Consider the following 23144-nt stretch of genomic DNA (forward strand, 5'->3'; position numbering starts at 1 on the left):
GGCCATACATATGTTCATATGTAAAGTTCAATGAGTGTAGGGTCTGTGTATAATAATAGAGCAGGAAAAACCAACAAATGTACACACTCACACAAGCACTTGTAGTGAAATGATACCTTGTACTTCTGTTCAGTGTGATGGGTGAAGATACAGATGGATACATTGGGGGAAAGTGTGTAACTAGTAGTACACTGAATGTGAATTTTCTATAGAACTAACCCCCCCCCCCTTTGCTGAGTCTTAATTATTTTCTTGAGTATTCTTCACATAGTACTGTCCTGGGCTTGACACCCCTGTAGCAAGCTTGCTAGCATTGACTCATGCATTACTTTAGGGTCATTATGTTCCTTTTCTTTAACACACTCTCAATGATTGCCTAGTAGCAGCAGTTGCAGTGTTGGCTTTAGACCAAGGGAGAAGCCTGAAGCTCACTGGGTAATTGTGGACCAGTCACAGATGCTCATCCTAATCTGTTTTGCAAGTTGTTGTGAGGAAAGAAGAGAAGACCATGGGTTGCATCCAACATAGGCATGTCCATCTATTTCAGTGGATCTGCTTTGAGTATAACTAACATTGGATTCAACCCCATATTCAAGGTGAAGGATGGCACAATAAAGCATTGAGGGTATGCAGCATTTCTTATAAAAACACCCTTTCCGTCTCCACTACTGATTATGTTGATTCAGAGAGAACAGTTGGAGCACAGGTGTTCAGAGTCTCTATGGAATTCAGAGGAGCAGATATTTATAGTAAAGCATGTCTTATTAATGAAGAGTGAATTGTTCAGGATGAATTTTTCAGCAGCTTCAGGCTGTTTTTCTCACAGCTGAGATTGGATGATGGATTTGGAGCTCCATCTGAACCAGGCTTTTGAGTCAAAGGTATACAGTGGTACCTCGGGTTACACATGCTTCAGGTTACAGACTCTGCTAACCCAGAAATATTACCTCGGGTTAAGAACTTTGCTTCAGGATGAGAACAGAAATCGTGTTCTGGCGGTGCAGCGGCAGCAGGAGGCCCCATTAGCTAAAGTGGTGCTTCAGGTTAAAAACAGTTTCAGGTTAAGAACGGACCTCCGGAACGAATTAAGTACTTAACCCGAGGTACCACTGTACTTTGATAGGCTTGTGCTGGAGTTCACATGTACTTGGCCCATGGTATCTGGTTCTTTCTGTGCCCATGTGTGTTTAGAACAAGGGTGGGGAGGTGGCAGTGATCAGGCAGAGCGGGGGCAGATCCTAACAGGTCACCCTTCTGTCAATCACCTGATGTCAGGTGACCAACTTTGGCACATGCAATTTGAAATCAAAATCTGACTGTCAGTGCTTGCAAAGCCAGGTGCACAGCACACCACAAAACTTGCCAATCAGCTAATGGACGGAGAGCCGGGTATACAGTGGCTTGTACAGATCTTTGCACTTGTAGGTACCATTCATCAGCTCTTTTGGCCCAGCTGCATCTTTACTTGCCCCACACCTGACATCATATATGGCATGAGGTGTAGGTTAGGTGAGTGTAGCTTGGCTGAAATGACTGCATGGGCCAAGTGGTGAGGCATGGCAGGCCTAATAAGGGCTATCAGGGGTTCCCCACTGCTGGTTTCAAGGGTGAAGATCTGTAAATGGCTGAAATCATGACAAGCCAGTACTCTCCTAGGTAATCTTGTAGTAAGGACCAACTTCTAAATACTATGAATTCTGAACTCCTTTTGCCTGGCTCTTGATTAATGTGCACAGTCTGTTTAATAGACTGTCTGCAGAGGTGACCCACAAAGTAAGATTTTCAGTATATGTCCTTCATTTATAGAGTACATGTTGCAAATCACATTTATAGATGCTTGGAATGGAATTTGTCATACTAAATTGACCATTTTGTCAGTGCAAGAATTTTTGCTTGCAAGATGGAAAGGTGCCCCTCCTTCCCCATCATGCACTGTTCTGGGGTTTCTTCTGACCCTCCATACTGGATTTGTGGGAGGCCATGTCTGTGTGGGGAGAAGCCCCATTACACTAGCAAGAGTCTTGTGGTGGCGTCTTCTAGACCCTGGGTTAGTCGAAGCTAGCCCTCTGTCTACACTCTTATGTCAGATCACTGGCATGTTCCTCTTACTAGTGCCCATATCACTTGCTCCAATAGCCCCCATTTCTGCAGGTGAGGATTAAGCATGGACTTGCTCCCCAAAGAATACCTCTTTATTAAAATGCAACACCGTGGTTGGAGTTGCTGTTCTCTTACAAGGGGATTTTGTTTTGTTTTTCTATTTTCAGTGGTGTGAAAGGCAGTGTCCAGAAAGACTCACGCCGGAAGTGGCTGAAAGTGGCATTCCTCCTGTCATCTGCCATGCTCGGCTACCTCCTGAGTGGCAGCTACTTGCTTGGTGAAGATGGAGTTACCGAAGTACTGGCCCATCAAGGTGAAAGCCTACAATACAAATTCATCGAAGTACCCTGCTCAGAGGACTATGACAGCCACAAACGTTTTGAAGGTATTTGTGCATCATGACTTGTGCTAGTGCAGTGCTGAAGAAGGCTTGCCAAAAATCAGCGAAGTGTAACTCTAAACTGTCACAGGTCTCCTGTCACCTCAGAAGCAATAGCTGTCACAGGCTCTTTGCTGTAATATCACTGTACATCTGCCCCCTTCTACTTGAGCAATGAAGGAAAGACACAATTCGGGATAAATCTAATGCTTTCTTCTCCTGCCTGCATTGATGTCCCCTCAATTGGACTAGATTTTGCCTCTTTTTCTGAGGTTTCTATTGCACATGAGGAGATGGTCAGAGAGATCATAATTAAGAATGTCAAAATAGAACCAACCAGAGGGGAGGCAAACCCTGGACATAATCCCAAGTGACACATAAGATCTGGCAGTGTTGTTGCATCAATGAGAAATGGGTGGTCATTGTAGTAACATATTTCTAAGTGGACAGTTGCCATGGAAATCCAAACTGATCACATTTGGTTTCAAAGGAGGAAACATCCTAAAAATGAAGGGCTGGTAAAAAGGCAACTGAAAGGGAAAGTAAATAGGGTGAAAAAACTGTACAATGCTTGGGTGTTGCTCAAAACCATAGAAATGGATTCTCAGCTAAAATGTATACCAAGAGTCAGGAAAGCTACTACCAAATCAAAGAGGATGTCTGCATGGTTCATGAGTAGAGTCAAGGAAGCCAGAAAATGAAAACTTCCTACAAAAAATGAAAGCTTTGCACAAATAAATGAGGAAAACAAAAAGTAAAAGAGAATAGCAATTTTAGGAACATATTCCTAAAAATATATCCCCCCCCCATCTTTTTCATACTTCAGAAACAGGAAATCATTTTGTGGGTAGGTAGGATTTTTAGACAACAAGGAGGTTGAAACTGCTAAAGGAAATAAGAAGTTTACAAAGAAGCTTAAATGAACTATTTGCATCTATTTTCACTTTTAAGATGTAAGGTGGGTGGATACTTTTGCCAGTAGATAACTTGTGCTTGAACAGAGATTTCCAAGAAGGGCTTAGGAGTGTTGAGGCAAATAGTGAGATGAGATTAAATTCCAGTTTACCGGCAAATTAAAAAATTAACAAATTCAGGTGGTTCAAACAGTTCAGGTGGTTCATGAAGGACTGAAATGGGAGATTGCTAGTGTTATAACATAAACCCAACCTTCACAGTTGGCCTCCGTACTTGAGGACTGGAAATTGACCAGTCTTTTTTAAAGGGACCAGTGGAAATCCATGAAATTATGGGCTGGTCAAATTTACATCTCTGGGTAAACTGGTGGAAAGCATTGTTAAAGGTAAGATTATCAGGCATATAGAATGGTGGGAGATTTAGGACATGCAAACGGAAGCGCTACTTCACACAGCACATAGAGAGAATTCCATAGTTTAACTGTCACAAGATGTAGTTCTGGTCACCAACTTGAATGGCTTTAAAAGGCGATGAGACAGATTCATGGAGGATAAGACTTACCATTGACTACTAAGTTATATGGCATGCATCTTGGAGGTACAGTGGTACCTCAGGTTACATACACTTCAAGTTACATACGCTTCAGGTTACAGACTCCGCTAACCCAGAAATAGTACCTCGGGTTAAGAACTTTGCTTCAGGATGAGAACAGAAATCGTTCTCTGGTGGTGCGGTGGCAGCAGGAGGCCCCATTAGCTAAAGTGGTGCTTCCGATTAAGAACGGTTTCAGGTTAAGAACGGACCTCCAGAATGAATTAAGTACTTAACCCGAGGTACCACTGTAGTATGTAGATCAATTGCACCTTTGAATGACAGCAAGAGAGTGCCCTCATCTTCTGCATACGGGATTCCCAGAGTCATCTGGTTCACCACTGTAGGAAACCTTGCTTTTCATTTCTGCTGTCTTTCTCTGTCCTATGTTACCAAGTTCCCACTTGAGGGCACTCTTGAGATGCTTATGATGTTCTATTCTGTATGTATCCTGCTCTTGGAAGTGAGAGCTTTCTGCACTTTTAGGAAGCTTCTGATTATCTCTCTAGATAAATGTTTTGTGTCCAACTTGGTGATTGCCCAGATCTAATCCAGTTCGGTGATCTCAAGGAGAGGGTTGGCAGTTGTAGTTTATATCCTGCCTGTTTCAGAGTTGATCCTGTAATTGTTGGATCAGTGCTGCTTCCTATCTCTTGCCTGGTGTCACAGTGTAGTCGTGTCTAGTGCAGCTGTTTGATGAGATTACCACACTGGTGCAAGCTGGTTAGCACAGAATTTTGAGATTATTCATTGATTTGGATATGGTTAAAATCCAAATCAAGGTGGCTTAGAAATTAAAAACACAAGTCATCAGATTTTAAATGAACCTCTCAATAAAATAAAAGATACACAGAGAAGTAAAAACAGCACCATATGGACCATACCATAATTTCATTTGGCTAGAAAATGCCTGCTGGAATCATAGAGTCTTATATTCCTGCTTAAAAGTGGCCAAAGGCGAAGGGACAGACAAACAGCTATTGGGAGGCTATTTCACATTTTATGGCAAGAAATATACATCTCCCTGTCACCTTACTGGTATCATGGTTCCAATTTAAGAAGCAGAAAAGTATTCCTTCTTTCTCCCCCAATATTTTAGCAGTTGGCATCTTTCTTTACCCCATTTCTCTCCCCCCCCCCATTCCCCCCAATTCACATCAGAATGTACCTTTTGCCCAGTCATAAACATAACTTTATTTCATTTCTCCATCCCAGCCTGCACTCTTGCAGGGTTTTATGTTCCTGAATGATGCGGGGTAGAGAGTTTTCTGCCACTGCCTTTTTAATGTACAGTGGTACTTCGGGTTAAGTACTTAATTCGTACCGGAGGTCCGTTCTTAACCTGAAACTGTTCTTAACCTGAAGCACCACTTTAGCTATTGAGGCCTCCCGCTGCCGCCGCGTTGCCGGAGCACGATTTCTGTTCTCATTTTGAAGCAAAGTTCTTAACCCGAGGTACTATTTCTGGGTTAGCGGAGTCTGTAACCTGAAGCGTATATAACTTGAGGTACCACTGTACTGGCTCCCTAGTGGCAATTGGCAAACAGATAAGAGGGCGCAGAGGGTCAACCGCTTCACATGCACCCCGAAAAAGCCCACTCCCTCAATGTGAAGGAGAGAAGTCACTTCTAACTCTTGCCTAATGTACTGGTTTGAATGCTAATAAATGGTCCTACAAAGTTAAGAGTCACTTTTTACTTAAACAAAATAGAACTCTTATGGTTTTCTCTATTAATAGTATATTCCTTTTTATTTTTTTCCTTCTGTCATTCTTACACTCAGCTTTTTCCTCAGCCTGAAGGTTCTTTAATCCTCAGAGGTCTTATTTATTCCCAAATATCAGCCTCATAACTCAGTATTTGTTGCTTACTTCATTTGAAGTTTAATCAATGTTTATTCCCCTGCTGCCGTCTGAAATGTTGAGATGGTGTTGTAGATGTCAAAGATGTAAAAATGAGTAGGCAGAACAGATTACTAATATGAGCTGTTTGCAGTACTTGCACAGAATAGAACTTGTTATGTTAAAGATAATTGTATTGATTGTTCAGTTGATTGGAATATTTCAGACAGGGTATTTATGTACATATCTGGTAATGTTGAGATCTACTGTGGATTTCTGGGTATTTTGTACATTTTATTTTCCCCAGGACTGAGAGAATGATTAAAGATGAGTAAATTGGTTTCAAACCGACTTTATCATTTTCAAAGTCAGTTTAAACTCTGTTATGGGTAAGAACCTCCAATCTGCTAGAGGTCTTAAGTAACCCAAAATTCTTCCAGAGATTCTGTATGCCGTCAGAACCTGAGCCAAGCTACAGAAGAGGCAAACATCTGTAGCAAGCTGCACATTCCCCCAAGTGTATCAAGTCTGTTTCTTTTGATGGATTAGATAATAGATTTGTTTCGGGGAAAGCAAGGGATATATATACAGATCTGGCTGGCACAGGCCACAAAACCACAGCTCGCCCCTATACACGAAGCCAAGCCAGAGCACAACCAAGTGCAGTACAGCCATCTTCTCAGAAAAACTCTTCACAAAGTTCAAGAGTTCAAGACACGAAGGCTTTAGCAACTAATCCACACCTAATGACCCACCTAAGTGGGATTCAGGAAATCACTCAAGAAATCACTCAAGATATCCCTCAAGTAATTAAGGAACAAAAGAAGAAAAGGCACACTAGCCTGGGAACCTCCTCTCTGCCCAGAACATTGGAGGCTATACACCACACCTCCTCAACAGTATTTATAGGAACTCAAACACTGAGATCCTGCTCTGTTCCAGTAACAAGAAGCCGAAAGCACCAGCCTGAAGATGACGAGTGAGACCTCGTCGAAACGTCGCCTAGACACCCCAACTTTTACACGGGAAGACACCCGAGGACACCAAAACCTGCATATATATATATATATATATATATATATATATCTGTAAGAATTCGCATGCTTGCTTTTGAAACTTAATCATTTCAAAGTGTACAGGCTTCCCTGTAGTATGTCTGATGATAACAGAGATGGGGAGCCTGTTGCCCCCCACAAGCTGTCGGGACACCAACTTCCACCTGCCCCAGGCAGGATAGCCAAGTATCAAAGATGATGGGAGTTGGAATCCAACACCATCTGCAAGGCCATTCTTTCTCCAACCGTGGACTTAGAATGCCACAGTCTCTTCCTTATGTATAACAGCCAGAAGACAATAAAGCAACTCAAAAAAGAAGTAATATTGCTTTCCATGACATGTAAGAACCACTGGGTGAATTAAGTGAATCTATTAACTGTAATGACATGGGTGGGTGTCATAAGTTTCATACTGTAACTTTTTCATCAACCAAAAATTCAGTATTTGCAATCAGGTAACGTTCACTTCCAGTTTTTTTTGGTAAAATTCTTTGTTGGAAGGAGAGGAAACAAAGGACATATTGTTAACAATGCATCGGTTATAGGGAAATGTGAATTCAAGGTTATGGCAATGTGGAGAATTATAGAATGCAAAAGTCCCATAATTGTGGCTCTGGTTTATGGGTCATTTCCAGTGGCTTGATTCAAGGTTTACTCTCCAGCCACGAGGATTAGAAACATGTTTATCATTGGTAGCTGAAATCCTTGATGTTCTGCAAACCACAGCAGATCCCATGCTTTGCACTACAATCTTAGTAAATTTCCCGAGAGAGTAGAAGTTGTTGTTGTTGTTGTTATGGCACATGTAAAAGCAGATGAAGTAGGTGATGGATGTTTGAACTTTCTTTTCTGTCTCTCTCCTTATATGTCTGTTCTAGGCTGCACTCCTCGGAAGTGTGGAAGAGGGATAACAGATGCCATAATCAGCAGGGAGGAAGCTGAGAGAATCCGTAGGTAAATTTTCTTTTCAAAAATCATCTTAAAGGCTTTAGGATAATGCTTTTGTTTTCCTTTTTGAAAGTTGACACCATTGTTGCTATTTTTGTGCCTTTTAGACGGGAACAGAGGATGGGTGTGTATATCCTGGCAGGGTCCTTTCTTTTCTCTGCCATATTATATTTCAGGGGTTCACAGCCAGTGTGGACACTGCTTCTGTGCAGGATAATGGTTAGTGGTGCCTGTATACAGTAGGTGCAGCTAACGCCTCTTGACCCAATATCAATTACAAGATCTTCAGGTGATCATGAAGATGGCTAAGAGGCACTTAAGAGATTGTCTCTTCAGGTCCGATGCAGAAAGAGATTTAACTATCTGACAAAGCTCCCACTTGCCGTACTAAGAATCGCTTTTACAGAATTACGATTCCAATCGATGCCGTCGGCGGTGGTGGGTGGGTGGTACAGCAAAGTACAGCACAAGGAGAGACTTTGTCTGTGTGGGCAACCTTGCGTAGAGGACCTGTACCACTATTTATTGCAATGCCTGCTATATATAGAACCAAGAGACCAATTTATAAAACCCCTGCTTATGAATGGAACACACTCGAACAGGGTGGAAAGGGTGAAATGGCTGCTGAGTGATACTGATGTCTTCATAACTTATAAAGTAGTACTATATGCATTGGCAGCTAAGAAGATCAGGAGAAAAGAACTAGATAAAATAGTGGTCAATTGCAAAAGTGATTCAGACATTTAAGCTGGTACATTCTGAGAACCCCCTTCTATTCTATCATATGCAGCAAATAATTTCTAGGAGACGTGACCGTGGTTTATTGTATTTGCAGTGCCTGATGTTTTTATGGTTTTTATGGTTATTGTTGTTTTTCTTTTTGTTTCCTTTGTGAATGATGTCATGGCCTTTGGCTAGTGCAATAAAGTTTATGATGATGGTATACAGTAGGTGAAAGTCACCTGAGTCAGGCTCAAACTAAATTTAGGGGCAAACTCCCATCCCACTTGGAACTTGATCCAAGCTGAAGGATAATGCCATCCACCTCTGCCATTTGGCTCTGTGGGGAAGGTCAGAAAGGGGATACAGAGCCACCCATGCCTTCTGAATCTGCTCTGGGAGCTTCCTTGCAGTCCCCATAGAAATTAGTGAAATAGCTTCCAGTGGAGGTGGGAAGGAGGCTGCAGCATCAAATTTAGGAGGTGGGGAATTGCAGAGTTGGAAGGGACCCAAAGAGATATCTGGTTCAACCCCCTGCAATTCAGGGATCCTAGGAGTCTAGTCCCCAACACAAAGGGACTTCAGCTCCCTTCCTGCCCTCCTGGTTTTTGACCTGCAGCCTTTTTCTACCTTTTACCCACATACAGTACTTTGCTTTGCTCCATTAGGTTGTGAGGTGACAAAGATGCTGCAAGGAGGGCAGGTGGGGAAAGGTAATCTTTTAAGGCCTTGCCTTGGATTAGAGCTACCTAGGTTTCCCCCATTTTTTTCGGGGGGGGGGGGGACTTCCGGTAATATCTCAGTTAATCTGAGGCAAGTTTCCTACAGCTCATGCATCTCTTAATTATTAGTGAACACTTCCTGTAGAGCTTTTTAACAGGAAAGATGTTTCATGCTTTTATTGTGCGCTTGCATTCAGTGTTATTGTGAGAGGGGTCATTGTTCCCATTTATAAATTGGGGGCTGAGGGTGAGAGAACAAGTTGATCAAGGAGTCCATGGAACATTTGCAAATCGGGACTCTTTCAGATGTAAGGCTCCCAGTTGCCTAATTAACGCTTGCTTTTGGGCTGTGAATTCTTACCAATTGCCTTAATTACAGTTAAGTAGTATGTTGGCAGCAGCATTACGAGTGGTTAAGTCTACTCAGAGTTTTAAACCAAGGCTCCAAATCTTGCATCCCACTCCCAAATGCTAAGGAATTGAGAGCCTGGAACCCAGGTCTCTAGAAGCCTGTTTTCCACCAAAATATGCATTTGCTTTACAAGTGTTTACTGCAAATACACAGGCTAGAAAGCTTCTGTATGGTGTTGTGCTTGCCTTAACTCTAGGCCAAGTATTTGCCATGACCAAGAATAGCCGTTTAGTATGTTCTCTCACCCCTTCTGCTCACATCCAACCTTGACATAGTGATTTGATTAGCTAAAGCTATTGTTACCTGCTATTCCTGAAATTCCTTAAGTGTTAGTTTACTTACCAAGATGTTAAGCTATGTGTAAACTGCAATTTTAAGATTCTGGTTAGTAAACTGACATTAAATCACAGCGCCTAATTTTAAACACAGTGGGGACCAGAAGTTTAAGCTAACTGGGACTGGCATGCTGTGGAGGCGCGTGGGGTGGGGTGGGGGGAACAGACTGTAAAAGTGCTTGTTCCTGGCTGCTAAACTATGGCTCAGAAAGCTGGGAAATGTGCATCTGAACCAGGGCATTGTGTAAATATTCTGCAGTTAGCAATAGGAAGAAGTGGGGTTACTTTAATTCACTGTGTTCCCACTTTGCAGCAGTTTCTGCAGTAAGGTGGGGAATCTTCTTTCACCTCAACTGAGTCATTAAACTCTTTCATTCTGCATGCAGAGTTTTGCATCCTGACAGAGCAGTATTTCATTGCAACTGGAGTAAATGGTCTTAACTTTGGTCCTTTGTCGTTAGCAAAAATTCCCAGACTTCTGGACTAAGAAAAATAGCATTTGCTTTCGCTTCTTCCCATTGCCTGGAAATGATTGGGATAAATCTGGGCTTTGTATTGTCTGGGCACGCCTTGGCACTGAGGCAGCTAGCCTGAGGGCTGCACTGAGGAATGGTCAACCCACCAGAAAGTGTCAAAGTGGCATTTTTTAAAATTACAAATCTGAGTGACCCAGATTTAGCTCACTGACTACAGGTCAGCCACCCCTGCTTTGCAATATGACTACTTTTTCTGCTAGGAAATGCTCTGCCTCTGTGTTTTCCCCCCTGGCTGGGTTCTATGTGTGAAGAATTCTGATTTGCCCACTGTTATGCCAGTGCAAGTTGACCTTTCTGTTCCTCCTGTGTCAACTGTGACAGGTCTGGTTTGACAAGTGGCATTAAACGGTAAAAGGCTGTGCTGCAGTTCTGATTTGAAATTGTTGTGTCGTCCACAGAATAGCAGAGAAGGGACTCGCCCTTGGAGGATCGGACGGAGGGGTGAGCAGTGTCCTGTTACCTTTTACATTCTTCTGGTATCCAGGCAAGATTCTTTAGATTTTTGTTTTTTTAAATGGGTTTTGGGGAGGAGTGTCAGGAATGGGGAAGAAATGTAGGACTCTGCCCTCATCCTCGTGTGGCAATATATATATTTTGCTTGTCCATAGTTATTCCAGACTTCCCTTCAGCTGCTCCAATGCTGATTGCTCCTAACTGCGAATTAAGATTGTTTTTGGCAAGGCTGAGCTTGAAGAGGAGGAACTAATACATGGTGCTTTGAGAGTGAGGGGCAGGCATTTGTACCATGGTGGGTGGTGAATGAGTTGGGCAGCAGCTTGGGTCAGGGAAAAGGAAGCACGCAGAGCAAAAAAGAACCTTTTCCACTTGCTCACAAGAGAAAGTATCCTCATGTAGTTTCTGATCCTGTGTTTTCCTTATCCCCCCCCCCCTTTACGCCAACAAGGCCTCCCATTTTGTGCTTCCAAATGGGATTGGGTGTTGGACTTCTAGGGAAACATGGGGAGGGATTCACCTAATCCCATACACAGAACCCTGCACATGGACTTCCACTTGCGCAAAGTGGTTCCCCCCTCATGCCCCCCTGAAATTGCCTGTAAGGGGAGGAAGAACCCCCCAAAACAGTGCAGTGGAGCACAGGTAGGAGAGGAGGGATTGTTCCATCTGACAAGCTGAAAATCTTGTGCTGGTGGAACATTCGCCTTAGAACAATGGTGAATTTCTCCGATGGGCCTGAATCCCAGCTTGGTCATAACCATCAACTGGTGGTCATTGGCAGGACACTGCCACTCAGTCTAATCTATCTCTCTTGACCTTTTGGAGAGGGATGGTGGAAGATGCCTGAGCAATCAGAGGAAAAATCTGCATCCTCCAGAGGAAAAAAAAAAGAGTTTGAGGAAAGATGCCTAATGTAGAAGGAGTATGGGATGGAAGATCAATGTGACCGTCCTTCAGTAGAATGTGAAGCATCACCAGACTTTGCATAGTTAATTGTCAAATAAGTGAAGGTGGTATACTTCAAAAAAAGAGAATATTTTTGTATCTAAGCTTTTAAAAGTTGTGTTACAGACTATATGCCATCTCGGTTGTGTCATCCCTTAATCCTAAATACATTTTTTCTTGGGAGAAAGCACTCTTGCTTTCTATGGCACTTTCAAGTAAAAGGGTTTGAGACCAAGGTCTCAATACCCTTAAAGGTAAATGCTCCAGCTTCAGTGTTTCTTCAGCTGCAGCATACCCAACCAGAAATCAGGGTGCCCTGTTGTACTTGCAGTGCCCCAGGGCCTCTCAGTGCTCTTTCAAACACTCTTTCAAACACTCTCGCAGCCTCCATAGGTGCCAACTCCCTGGGCCCTGGGTGCCCGAGCACCCACAAAATTCCCCATGAAGAGGCCGGGCACCCACAAAATTTGGTGCCAGGTCGATGCATGCTGCATGGCACCCACAGCCCCAGACACCCACGGCTGCAGGGCTAAGTTGGCACTCCTGCAGCCCACCAATACAAAGTGAGCTACCTTTCCATTCTGCCCACAGAGACAGGCAGCAGTCTTTCACAGTAAAAGACTGTTCAATAGAAGGACGTTCTTTTTACTATTCCTGTATTTCATTGCATTCTGTAGCCTACTGAGAGCTGAAGCGGCTCTGTTGTTCAATATGGAATGTAATTGCTTTGAGTGCAATCCAATCAGCTCGATTGACAGGTGTCTCTGCAATTGGCCATGGACTGTTCGTGACGTAAATCGTGTTGATGTCTTGGGGCCATTTGCCAGATGCAGAGAAATCAAAAGTAGATTTAAAATGCTAGTCTGTTGAAGAACTGAAGTTTTGATTTATGGTTTGCAAAGGTGCAATGAGAATGACTTTCCAAAATTTAGCCCCCAAATGCATCAGACCGGCTTTGAAATCATAAATGCTCATAATTGCATTTAGCCTTTGAATGCAAGTTTTACAATTTTCTGTTCAGTTTCTATCCTTTTATGTTGTTTTACTTTTTGTAATATAAGGAGCTAAAATTCCATTTACCTTCTGAGTAAGTACAGGCGGTAAAATAATTGCGCACCAAGGATCCATAGAAAAGTTTGTTTCTAAAGCTCCCCCTTCCATGATGGTAGAGCCAAAATGGGTAGATATGGAGTTTATGATTGGGGCTAACAGGAGGGGAGCTTATTTCAATTAATTGACTCTTGTGAGTGTTGGAAGTGCAACAGCAGAAATCGTTCTGCATGCTATTTAACGGTGGTGTTATTAGTGCTAGTCAATGGCCCAAGGGGCTTGTGGTGGTATTACTTAGCAACCAGTCAGAATGGCATGAACTTTCCTGAGGTAGCATGTGCTCTGATTGGCTGTGTAGTTCTATGGGAGTTGTTCTTCTGCATGTTTGGTTGAAGGTCTCCCTGCTTTGTACAAGGCCTGAACTAAGAGACAAAGCCTCTGCGTATATCTGTTCAAAATATACACTGTTTTGCTCAGTTTCCTCAGTAAAGTGTTATCAGAACTTTTCTCTCTGGACTCCGTCTACATTATCTTACTGACTTTGCTAACAGTGAGTATACTTTTGGAACATGAGAAGAAAGTGAATGGCATTGCTACAAACCTGCTACCAGTGAAGCTGTTTTAAAATGGGGGTTTAAAATGGAACTCCAGCCAGTAATCTGACTGTTATAGTTTGGACCACTTGAAGTTTCTGAGTCATCTTCAAGGGCAGTCCCATGTAAAGTGCATTGTAATACTTCAATCTGGGAGTTATCAGAGCATGGAGTACTGTGGCCAAGTCATCTCTACCCAAAAGAGGCCGCAGCTGGCAAACCTGGCAGAGCTGGAAACAGACAGTCGTAGCCACTGTCGCCACCTGTGCCTTCAGTGTTGGATCCAGGGTTGTCCCCAAGCTACAGAGCTGCTCATTCCATGGGAGTGCAACCCTGTCCAGAGCTGGCTGTCTTCCCACCTCCTGGACTTGAGAACTTGGGACACATGTGAAGCCATTCAATACAGGGCTTGTCTTCTATTACCTTTTCCAGTTCTTCCAATTGTGTTCTTTCCATCTTGATGCTATCCAGCATGATCCTACTTATGAGAGGTGTAAGGACTGAGTGAATATGGTTTCTGACATTTGTACTGTTTCCTGCTGCTCATGTTCCCTCTGCTATGAGTCACTTGTACTTTGTTTCTGCAGAGTCTAAGAGTTTCACCTTAATGGAATTAGTTTATTCGCAACTGGTTGTCTCGCCTGTGCCTTTCAAAATTAACCTTAACAACTACCTAAATGGCACCTGTATATTTTGATCAGGATGACTCCTCCTAATAGCACTTCAAGAAATCAAATGAATGAGGCTTTTGTTCTCTGTTTTCTTGTTATTGTACATCTCCATTCTGAATAATTCACTAAGGACTTCATTGCAGCGAGCAAAGGGTAGGAGTCAAAACAAGATAACGGTCCTTGATTCTCTGCACTTGATTCAGATGCAAATGTGCCTTGACTAAATCTGATGGCAAGCAATTTGTCAAGGCTATGCATTCTTCAGTCTGTTTCAAAATCTCCTCTTGCTGCAACATTGGGCTGCCATGGGGGATTATCATAGGCTTAAATTTGGGGGTTCATTCAACACAGGTAGGTTCCTTCCACCATAATAGAGAAGCAACTGATTTTCAGAGACAGTTTCACAATCTTCCTTTATGTAGATTTTCCGCCACAAAGAAATTAACAGTGGTCGCACTGTTTATGTGCTGGGGTGATTTCAAGAGACAATGGGATAAAAGTGGTCATGGTTGCAATTTTCCAAGCCCTAGTAGTGAGTCATGTGTTGCCTTTGGGAAACCAATGAGCTATAGAGAATAGGTGTAGGGTTTGTGGCTTGTAATGTGCAGTGAACAGAGCCAAGGAAATAATCTCAACAATCTCAATTTTAAAGAAAAAAGTTAGGATTAAGCCCTTAGGTTTCAGAGGAAAAAAGTTGACAGTAACTGTAACCGACAGGCTCAAGAGTCAGAAGGCAAACATTTATTTATTACAATGGCTTAGATCCCACCTTTCAGGATACTGATACTGACAATTAACTTCAATGTGCATTTAAATATGAACACAATAAGCAATATCAACATGTAGCAAGTCAACAGGAACCTTCCTGCAGGGCAGCTCACAATAGATGGCTGGAACAGATCCTGATGTCTTCAGCTGCCTGTACCACTTTCTTGGGAGTCCTTCCAATGGACAGTTAGTGGTAGTTGGTGCTGGAAAGGGGAAAGTTCACCTGCAGCAGTCTAGGGTGACTTTCCCCCCGCTCCTCATTCTCGAAAGTACAGCACAGTCATAGCATTACCTTCTCATGCTATCACTCCCCCTGCAGACCTTTGCCTAAAGTGCAGGGCTGGGTGGGCTTGTGACAGTGGCGTCAAGAGGTATCCTTGCTTTCTGAATGAAGAGCGATGCCATTGCATCTCAGTTTCAGAAACTGGTTTGCAAACCATAGTTTGTCCTAAAACTGGAATTCAACTATGCACATAATGCTAAACCATAGCTTACTGTTGCATCTGAATAATAATCCTGTGATGATGAAATCCAGGGGTGGAGGGTTTCTCTCTCTGCATCCAAGGGCTTTCTTCCCAAGTGAATAGCTGTGGCTTGCCCAATATTATGTCCTGTTGCCAAGGCCATCTCGGAGCATCTTTACCCAAATCTAGGTCTAAAGCTATCTCCAGTTAAAGATACTTGAGGTCATTAAAGTAGAAGTTGCAGGGTAAATCATAACAAGCAGAAGGTACTAAGTACTGCTCCCTTGACCAGGCAGAGCAGAAGACCAATGCCCTAGTGTTTGACCAGAATAATCCAAAACAGAAATGCCCCCTACCCCCAGTTGTTGCTAGATTCCAACTCTCATCCATCCCAGCCAGCATGGCCAGTTGTCAGGAATTATGGGTATTGTGGTCCCCATCCCTGATCTAGAGCCTATCAATTACAAGGGTCAAGGATGCACATTCCTGTTTTGTGATGCTGAATTTCATTCACTCTACGAAGGTCCAGTTTGGGTAGCTGGTAGCCTCACTGGACATATTTTTTATTAAAAAACTTTAGCGTCAAGAACTCTAAGCAGTTGTGACAGTTCACAAATCCTGATTCGAAAATTGAGGCTTTTGTGAATTTGTCATCCTTTGGTCCACATTACCAAGGAATAGAACATGGACCCAAAAATATCTGCTGTGAGATTTTTTTATTTTTTGTTGCAAAAGCAACTGCTGTTTATTTCTTTTCAGCACAGCCATTTAGCAAATACAGTGGTACCTCGGGTTACATACGCTTCAGATTACAGACTCTTCAGGTTACAGACTCTGCTAACCCAGAAATAGTACCTCAGGTTAAGAACTTTGCTTCAGGATGAGAACAGAAATAGTGTGGCAGCGGTGCAGCAGCAGCGGGAGGCCCCATTAGCTAAAGTGGTGCTTCAGGTTAAGAACAGTTTCAGGTTAAGAACGGACCTCTACAACAAATTAAGTTTTTAACCCGAGGTACCACTGTACAGTCTCTTGTTACTGTGGTCCACTCAGCACCTGACATTTAATTAGTTCCCCTATTCTGAAGTTGAACCTCTCATTTCCCAGCACATTTAAATCTTAAGCATTTACCCTTTAGGCCTACATTATTGCAGAGTTTTCTTCCTGTCTGTGTAGTTTTGCTGCTGTTTGTTTTTTTAAAAAAACAAGCTCCTGAAAGTCCCATTAACTACCCTTCCAGTATAATTGCCTTAATAATTTTCTTTCCCCTGCAGTGCTCCAAACTTGTGCTGCTTCAGAAAGCAGAAAGGTCACTTCTTTAGCTGCTAAAACAGTGGAAATGTGGGACTGGCCAAGTCACAGGATAGTGTGAAGTGTATAGCCTTTTGTAATGACTGCGGTTTAAAAAGGCCAGCAGTTTTTCTGCAGGTCGAAAGAAGAACCTTGAAAATGAGTTCTTGGTCATGCATGAGCATAAGAGATTCATCTTTTGAATTGAATTGCTTTAGAACTATATAGGAATCAATGCAGGAAAAACATGTTATGGATAATATTCGAATATTTGCATGCCAGGTGAATATACACCACTGAATTCTAGGGGAAGATATATCTGAAGAGGGAAAGTTAACACTAGATAAGTCTATTGTCCCTTGATTTCTGACTCTTATATATAAACTAGCACGACTTTAAACCAAGAGTGCTGTATCTCCTGTCCCCTGGAGCAGATTTTGGGAGTACACGGTTGGGGGAGGAAACAGAAGTCCTGTTGTATCAGCCAAGCAGTTTGTGTGGAGCGTTGGATACAACCCACCATCTGAGATTGCACAGAACAGAGACTTAGTCTCCTTTTAATAGTCTTCCTTTTGCTGATTTGTTTCTTCTTGTTTGGATTTCCCCCCCTCCCAGGCTTCAATTCTGGACTTGCACTCTGGAGCTCTTTCTTTGGGGAAGCATTTTGTTAACATGTACAGGTAATGTAGAGTTGCACCTTGGCATTCAGTGCCTTGGATACAGGTGATTTTGGTGCTCTTAGGTTCTTCAGGATGGAATAGACATTTGGGTGGGGGAAGAGAAAAAGCTCCGATGCTGCAGGTTAATTAATGGATTCTTCAGCAGTTTGCTGGCCTTTGCAAACAGCTGTGATACTAAGTGTTGTTAGCAAGTGGTGTTAAGCTGGGCCTGTAGGAGAGATATAAATATTTGTTGTCTCAGTAGAGGCTGGATGTAAGAGTTTCTCCCACCACAGTTTAGATTTGTAATGTAATGCAGAAAGCAAAATAATTTGTGCCCTCAAGTGGTGATCAGTTTTCCTGCAGAATTAATAGTTTTCCTATCACCATAGCATCCTTTAAGTCATCAGAGTGCTTCTTGTTTACTAATCTTTAATAACTGCTTGGGATAAAGTTGGTTTGAGTAAATTAATTTGCAAAGAAAAGTTAAGCACCAGCTGCTGCAGGGATTTAACTTGCACTTTGTATTATTTATTTCCATCTTTGAATTGTCTTCCCGCACAGATACTTCAGTGATAAAGTCCATGATACCTTTACGGAAGAAGATTTTCATTTATATCGGTAAGAAAAGAAAACCCCATTAAGGGTATTTATTGTCTTCCAAACTGCTGTCAAATACAGTGGTTCCTCGGGTTACAAACACCTCAGGTTACAAACACTTCGGGTTACAGACTCTGCTAGCCCGGAAGTAGTACCTTGGATTAAGAACTTTACCTCAGGATGAGAACAGAAATTGTGTGCCGTTAGCACAGCAGCAGCAGAAGGCCCCATTAGCTAAAGTGGTACCTCAGGTAAAGAACGATTTCAGGTTAAGAACGGACCTTCAGAACGAATTAAGTTCGTAACCAGAGGTACCACTGTACAACTTTAATTGTGTGGATGAGGACAATTTGTAATGTGCCTCTTAGAAGAGGTGTGTCTAAATGCAGCATGATACTTGAACTGCTGATGAGATATATTGCTTGTTACATGGCTAAGAAGACTGCTTAACAGTCAGACATACCCTTCAATAGTGTAGGAAAAAGAGGCATGTGGCACTGGCTGCATTTCATAGAAATTGGTAGCTCAGCCTTTATTAAATCAAAGTTTAAGCTCCCATTAACCTATGCAATCCAGATCACACTGTGCCACAAGCAGGGAGCAGGTGCACTGCAAATGAATGAAAGAGCAAGCTGCAGAGGAAGGCAAAATACCACCGAAGTTGCTGTCTATACAACCTTGGGGCAGGGGTATATTTTTAAAACTCCCATCCCACCCTGTGACAACCACTCAGGTCTTGTGTGAGCACAACCCATTCATCAAGTTACCCCAAGGAAACTTTAATGGGTTGATCTTCGCATTGCCTAACATCCTGTCTCTGGTTGCCCTAGGCTAGAGGAAGGGGTGGCGAGGAGGAAACCCAAGACTTCACGCAGAGAAGAGGAAAGCTATTTTGGCCATAATTAAGTGTTCAGCAAAGCAGTTGTACAGTATTCTTCATATACTTGTTTGACCAGCCTAGCAAGGTTCTAGTAAGGAACCTAGTAAGGTTCTAGTAAGGTTCTTTACCACCTACTCTTGTTCCATTGGACATCTCTAAGATTTGGGCACTTTCTTCTATTTCCTAACCAAAATCATGTTAATATATTGTCATATTTTACTCATAGCTGCCTTTCTCTTGCCTCCCTCATTTGTGGTACCACTTCTAAAACAAGTGGAAAGGCCCCAACTTTCTTAAGAACTCTGCTTGCAAGAAAAATTGTTCTACTCCTTTCAACAGCCTAGTTCTTAGTTCTACATGCATGACCTTGAATTAACCCTTCTCAGGCATATGTGACCAAAATAGGATGCTTTATTCTAAATGTGAGCTCACTGGAATGCCTTTTGCATTGTATAACGGTATCTGTACTTCTCTACTCTATCATATTGGCTCTGTTCATTGACAAAGGACGGAGACCATTCAACCACTCTTGACATCTACAGGGTGCCATTAAAAAAAGAAGAAGCTAGCAATGTTAAATTTATTGTGGATTTGTCCAATGGATTTAAGAATTTAGAATAAAAAATCAGGAGTGAGGGTCAGCACTATTCATGGTCTTTCATACTGAGGTGGGAGAGTGGCAGTTTTACTCCGGGGGGGGGGGGTGAGGGCGGATGACAGAGCAGAGGTTTCCTAGACCAGTTCCCAGTTAAATTGCTGTGGTTAGCAGAAAGCCAGAAACCTATCTTCACCAGCCCTCCCTGTTTACTGTAGACAGCCACTGTCTCTGCTCATTCTAGTTATCCAGCTTGGACCTCTGCATTTGTGTTTCATGGGACTTGTGTATTTTGTGGTGGTGGTGTGATATTTAACAGAAACAAAACTACCATTATTGAATCTAGACCAGGCATAGGCAAACTCAGCCCTCCAGATGTTTTGGGACTACAACTCCCATCATCTCTGACCACTGGTTCTGTTAGCTAGGGATGATGGGAGTTGTAGTCCCAAAACATCTGGAGGGCCAAGTTTGCCTATGCCTGATCTAGACTCTGTAGCAGAGAAAAGGTTTGTCTGCCAGAGAAAACCTGCAGGCTTTCTCTGCTGAATCTTCTTTTCCCGATGGCAACACTTTTCTCCCAGTGTCTCGCATACCTTAAGGTTTATGCTAAACACACTCTTCATCATGACTTACTTGTGTTAAGCTATGAAGGACTTAAAAAAACAAACTCACAAAAATAACACCTTGTTGAGGGCTCATTAAGAAGCAGCACTGCTGAGCATTCCAGGCATTTTCTGGCAGCAAAGTAGTGCTGACATTCCGAACTAGTGAATGTGTATTTTAAACTCTGTTAAAACAGCAGCTGCTTGTGGTGATGAAATATAGTTTGACTTCTCTCTTGTGTTATGCTCAAGGTGGGTAATGCTTGGACTGGTTATAGTACTGTGCTGCTTCACGTAGTAAGGAGGAGGGATGCTTTTGGTTTAAAACCAACCACTTTAATGAATTCAGTGTAATTATTTAGGGCGTTACTCAGCTAAGTTTTATTCAGAGTAGATCCATTGAAATAAATGAATGCAATGCTATTAGATACCTTAATTTCAATGAGACTACTCGAAATGTTGTTGAATACCACCCTTTGCTTGCAGCGCATGGTTTGGTGTTTTTTTTACATTATCAGAAGCTACATTTTAGTATATCTGATGCAATAAAAGGTTTATACTTTGACTAGCTGGAAAAATCATAACATCAGAATCATGGGTTGATATTAAAATACATTTTCATCATATCAAATGAAAATGGTTTGCATTAAGGAGTGCCATTTCATTATAGATATAATGAGAAGTATTGCATAGAGCACAGGATAAATTCTAAAAAGGAGTTATCAATACAATACAGCCGGTGGATTGGTCTGCAGAATGATAGCTCAAGGGAACAGCAGCAAAAGAGGCTTATTGTCTACCTGAATGGCTGGATTGATTTTTCAGAGATAGACAGTGCGCACAGAAGCTGTCGTCACCGAGCAAGATTTCAAAATGAGCTGCAACACTTATTGAAATAAAATGCCCGAGACTTTAAAAAACTGATTTGCTTGGGTAAAAATAGCTTTCCTTCTGAATGAACTTCCATTTTCCTTGGCTGGTAGACCTAAGAAATAGGAAAGTGGCCTTTTGGTGACAGATGGAAACCGTATTACTATAATAACTCATGTGCAGCTTGGAAGCTGGACATATTTCCTGCTGGGTCCTGTTATTCCCACCAGGTATGCTGGCCGAAAATATCTTCAGGAAGTCTTTCTGTCTTGCTCCGAAAAAATATGCAAGCCGAGTAGTACCAGCATAAACCAGCTCAATAAGATGAGCCTTGCACTTTTCTGAAGGTCATCACGTCAGGGTACCTGTGCAGCAGGTAAAGCAAGCTGCGCATGTGCAAATATGTGGGTCTACTGCACTGGCTATTTGCTTCTAAATTTCTCACTGATGGAAACTTAGGACAGTCAGAAGCAGCATTTTTGCTTATCTTTTTTCCAGTAAAGAGACAGCTTGCCAGATAACCAGGTACAGAGCCTTGCTGGGCTTAAGTCTATTAAAAGGCAGTATATTCTTCTTTCCTTTGATCTGCTGAATCTAATGTTATCCCAGTAATAGGCATTAGGAAGAGGTATCCTTTCTGCATCCTGAGCTCTTTAATGTAGAGCAACTTCTCTACCTATTTTGAATGAAACTCTTCTACTAGCTTATCCAGTGCAGAGTGATTTAATGTAGGCACGCAGATGAACTGCCACACGTGCAATCAGGTCAGGAAGGCCAGAGAATATTTCCAAAGGTGGCTGAGCAAGTGACAGTGCAGCTAGAAAAGCAGTTTAGTCTATTTCTGAGTGATGAGTTGCTCAGTCAGAGGATCTCAGCCAGAGTCTGCTGCTTTGTTAGGGCCAGATGGGAGCCTCTTGGTTCCTTGGGTCACCTGATGCTGGGTGGGCTGGAATTTGTAGTATCACTGTTTGGTCATAGAGTGGTGGTTCTGTAGCATAGCTGAGAGCAGGTCAGCAGTCCCTGTGGAGTGTCCTCCCATCAGAAGTCAGGGAGATAAGTTAATATACAACCTTTAGAAGACATCTGAAGGCAGCCGTGTATAGGGGAGTTTTTAATGTTTAATGTTTTATTACGTTTTTGTATGTGCTGCAAGCTGCCCAGAGTGGCTGGGGCAACCTAGTCAGATGGTAGTGGGGATACACTTCAATATCTTGTTGCAGGACTCAGCTTCATTTTTCTCAGGAGTCCTCATAAGTCAGTATAGACAATGGTGTCGTTTGATGGCTGAGTACTGATCAGGAAGTCCGATGCTGATCTTGCCTCTGCTGAGGACTCACTAGGTGATTTTATGCAGGCCACACAACCTCAGCTCACCATTTGCAATACATAATATTAGTGGACTGCATCAGACAGGTTTTTTTTTAAAGGATTCATGAGAATATGTACGTGAAGCACTTTGAAAACGCTGTATAAATGCATAAGCATTATTATAGAGAGAAAATACTGTTGAGTCCTGTTCCATTGTACAGCGTCCCAGTCACTTAAGATGCTGTTTTCTCCTTTGCAGTGATGTGAGGCAGCGAATCCAACAAAAAATAGCTCTCACTTTTGGTATCAGCTCCTCTTCCATGTATTTGACAAAGCCAACCTTCTTCTCTAGAATAAACAACTCAGAAGCCAAGACAGCTCATGATGAATACTGGCACCCACATATTGATAAGGTAAGTGGGTTTTTTCCCTTCTACTCCAACAACCCTTCATATCTGTTCTTTAATTATAGTGTGCTATTGTCTTAGTAAATGTAGACACTAGAACAGTAATTACTGCATTACTACAGCAAGTTATTGTGATTAATACTTCAGTTCCAAGTATGTTTACATAGAAATAACTCTCACTGAGTTTAACTCCTGAGTAAATGTGTTCATTCCATTTTCTAGTTGATAAACTTAGCAAATTAATTCTTTAGCAGAGATTTGAACCCAAGTGTTCCTTGTCCAAATCAGATATTTTTCCTGCCCACATTGGTCTTGCTTGTCTGGTTTGTTTCATACATTCTGCAGGATTTTCATAATCCTTCCAGATGAGAATCTACTAGATAGACTCAAATTGCTGTATCACATCAATTTCAACATTTGCAACTCTTTGTCC

The 23144-nt window shown here is 42.3% G+C and overlaps 1 protein-coding gene across 2 annotated transcripts in view; it reads left to right on the forward strand.

Moving 5' to 3' along the window:
* Nucleotides 1–23144, forward strand: part of OGFOD3 (2-oxoglutarate and iron dependent oxygenase domain containing 3) — a 38565-nt gene that overhangs the window by 1696 nt on the left and 13725 nt on the right. For both annotated transcript variants that reach the window (XM_083428504.1, XM_083428503.1), the window contains exons 2-7: nt 2268–2485; nt 7759–7834; nt 10952–10994; nt 17403–17467; nt 18011–18067; nt 22564–22717. In XM_083428504.1, the coding sequence (XP_083284630.1) occupies nt 2341–2485; nt 7759–7834; nt 10952–10994; nt 17403–17467; nt 18011–18067; nt 22564–22717 (540 nt within the window). In that variant the 5' untranslated portion in view covers nt 2268–2340. The remainder of the gene's footprint in view (nt 1–2267; nt 2486–7758; nt 7835–10951; nt 10995–17402; nt 17468–18010; nt 18068–22563; nt 22718–23144) is intronic.

Source organism: Podarcis tiliguerta (assembly GCF_965153285.1).
Source record: "Podarcis tiliguerta genome assembly, chromosome: 2".
Lineage (NCBI taxonomy): Eukaryota > Metazoa > Chordata > Lepidosauria > Squamata > Lacertidae > Podarcis > Podarcis tiliguerta.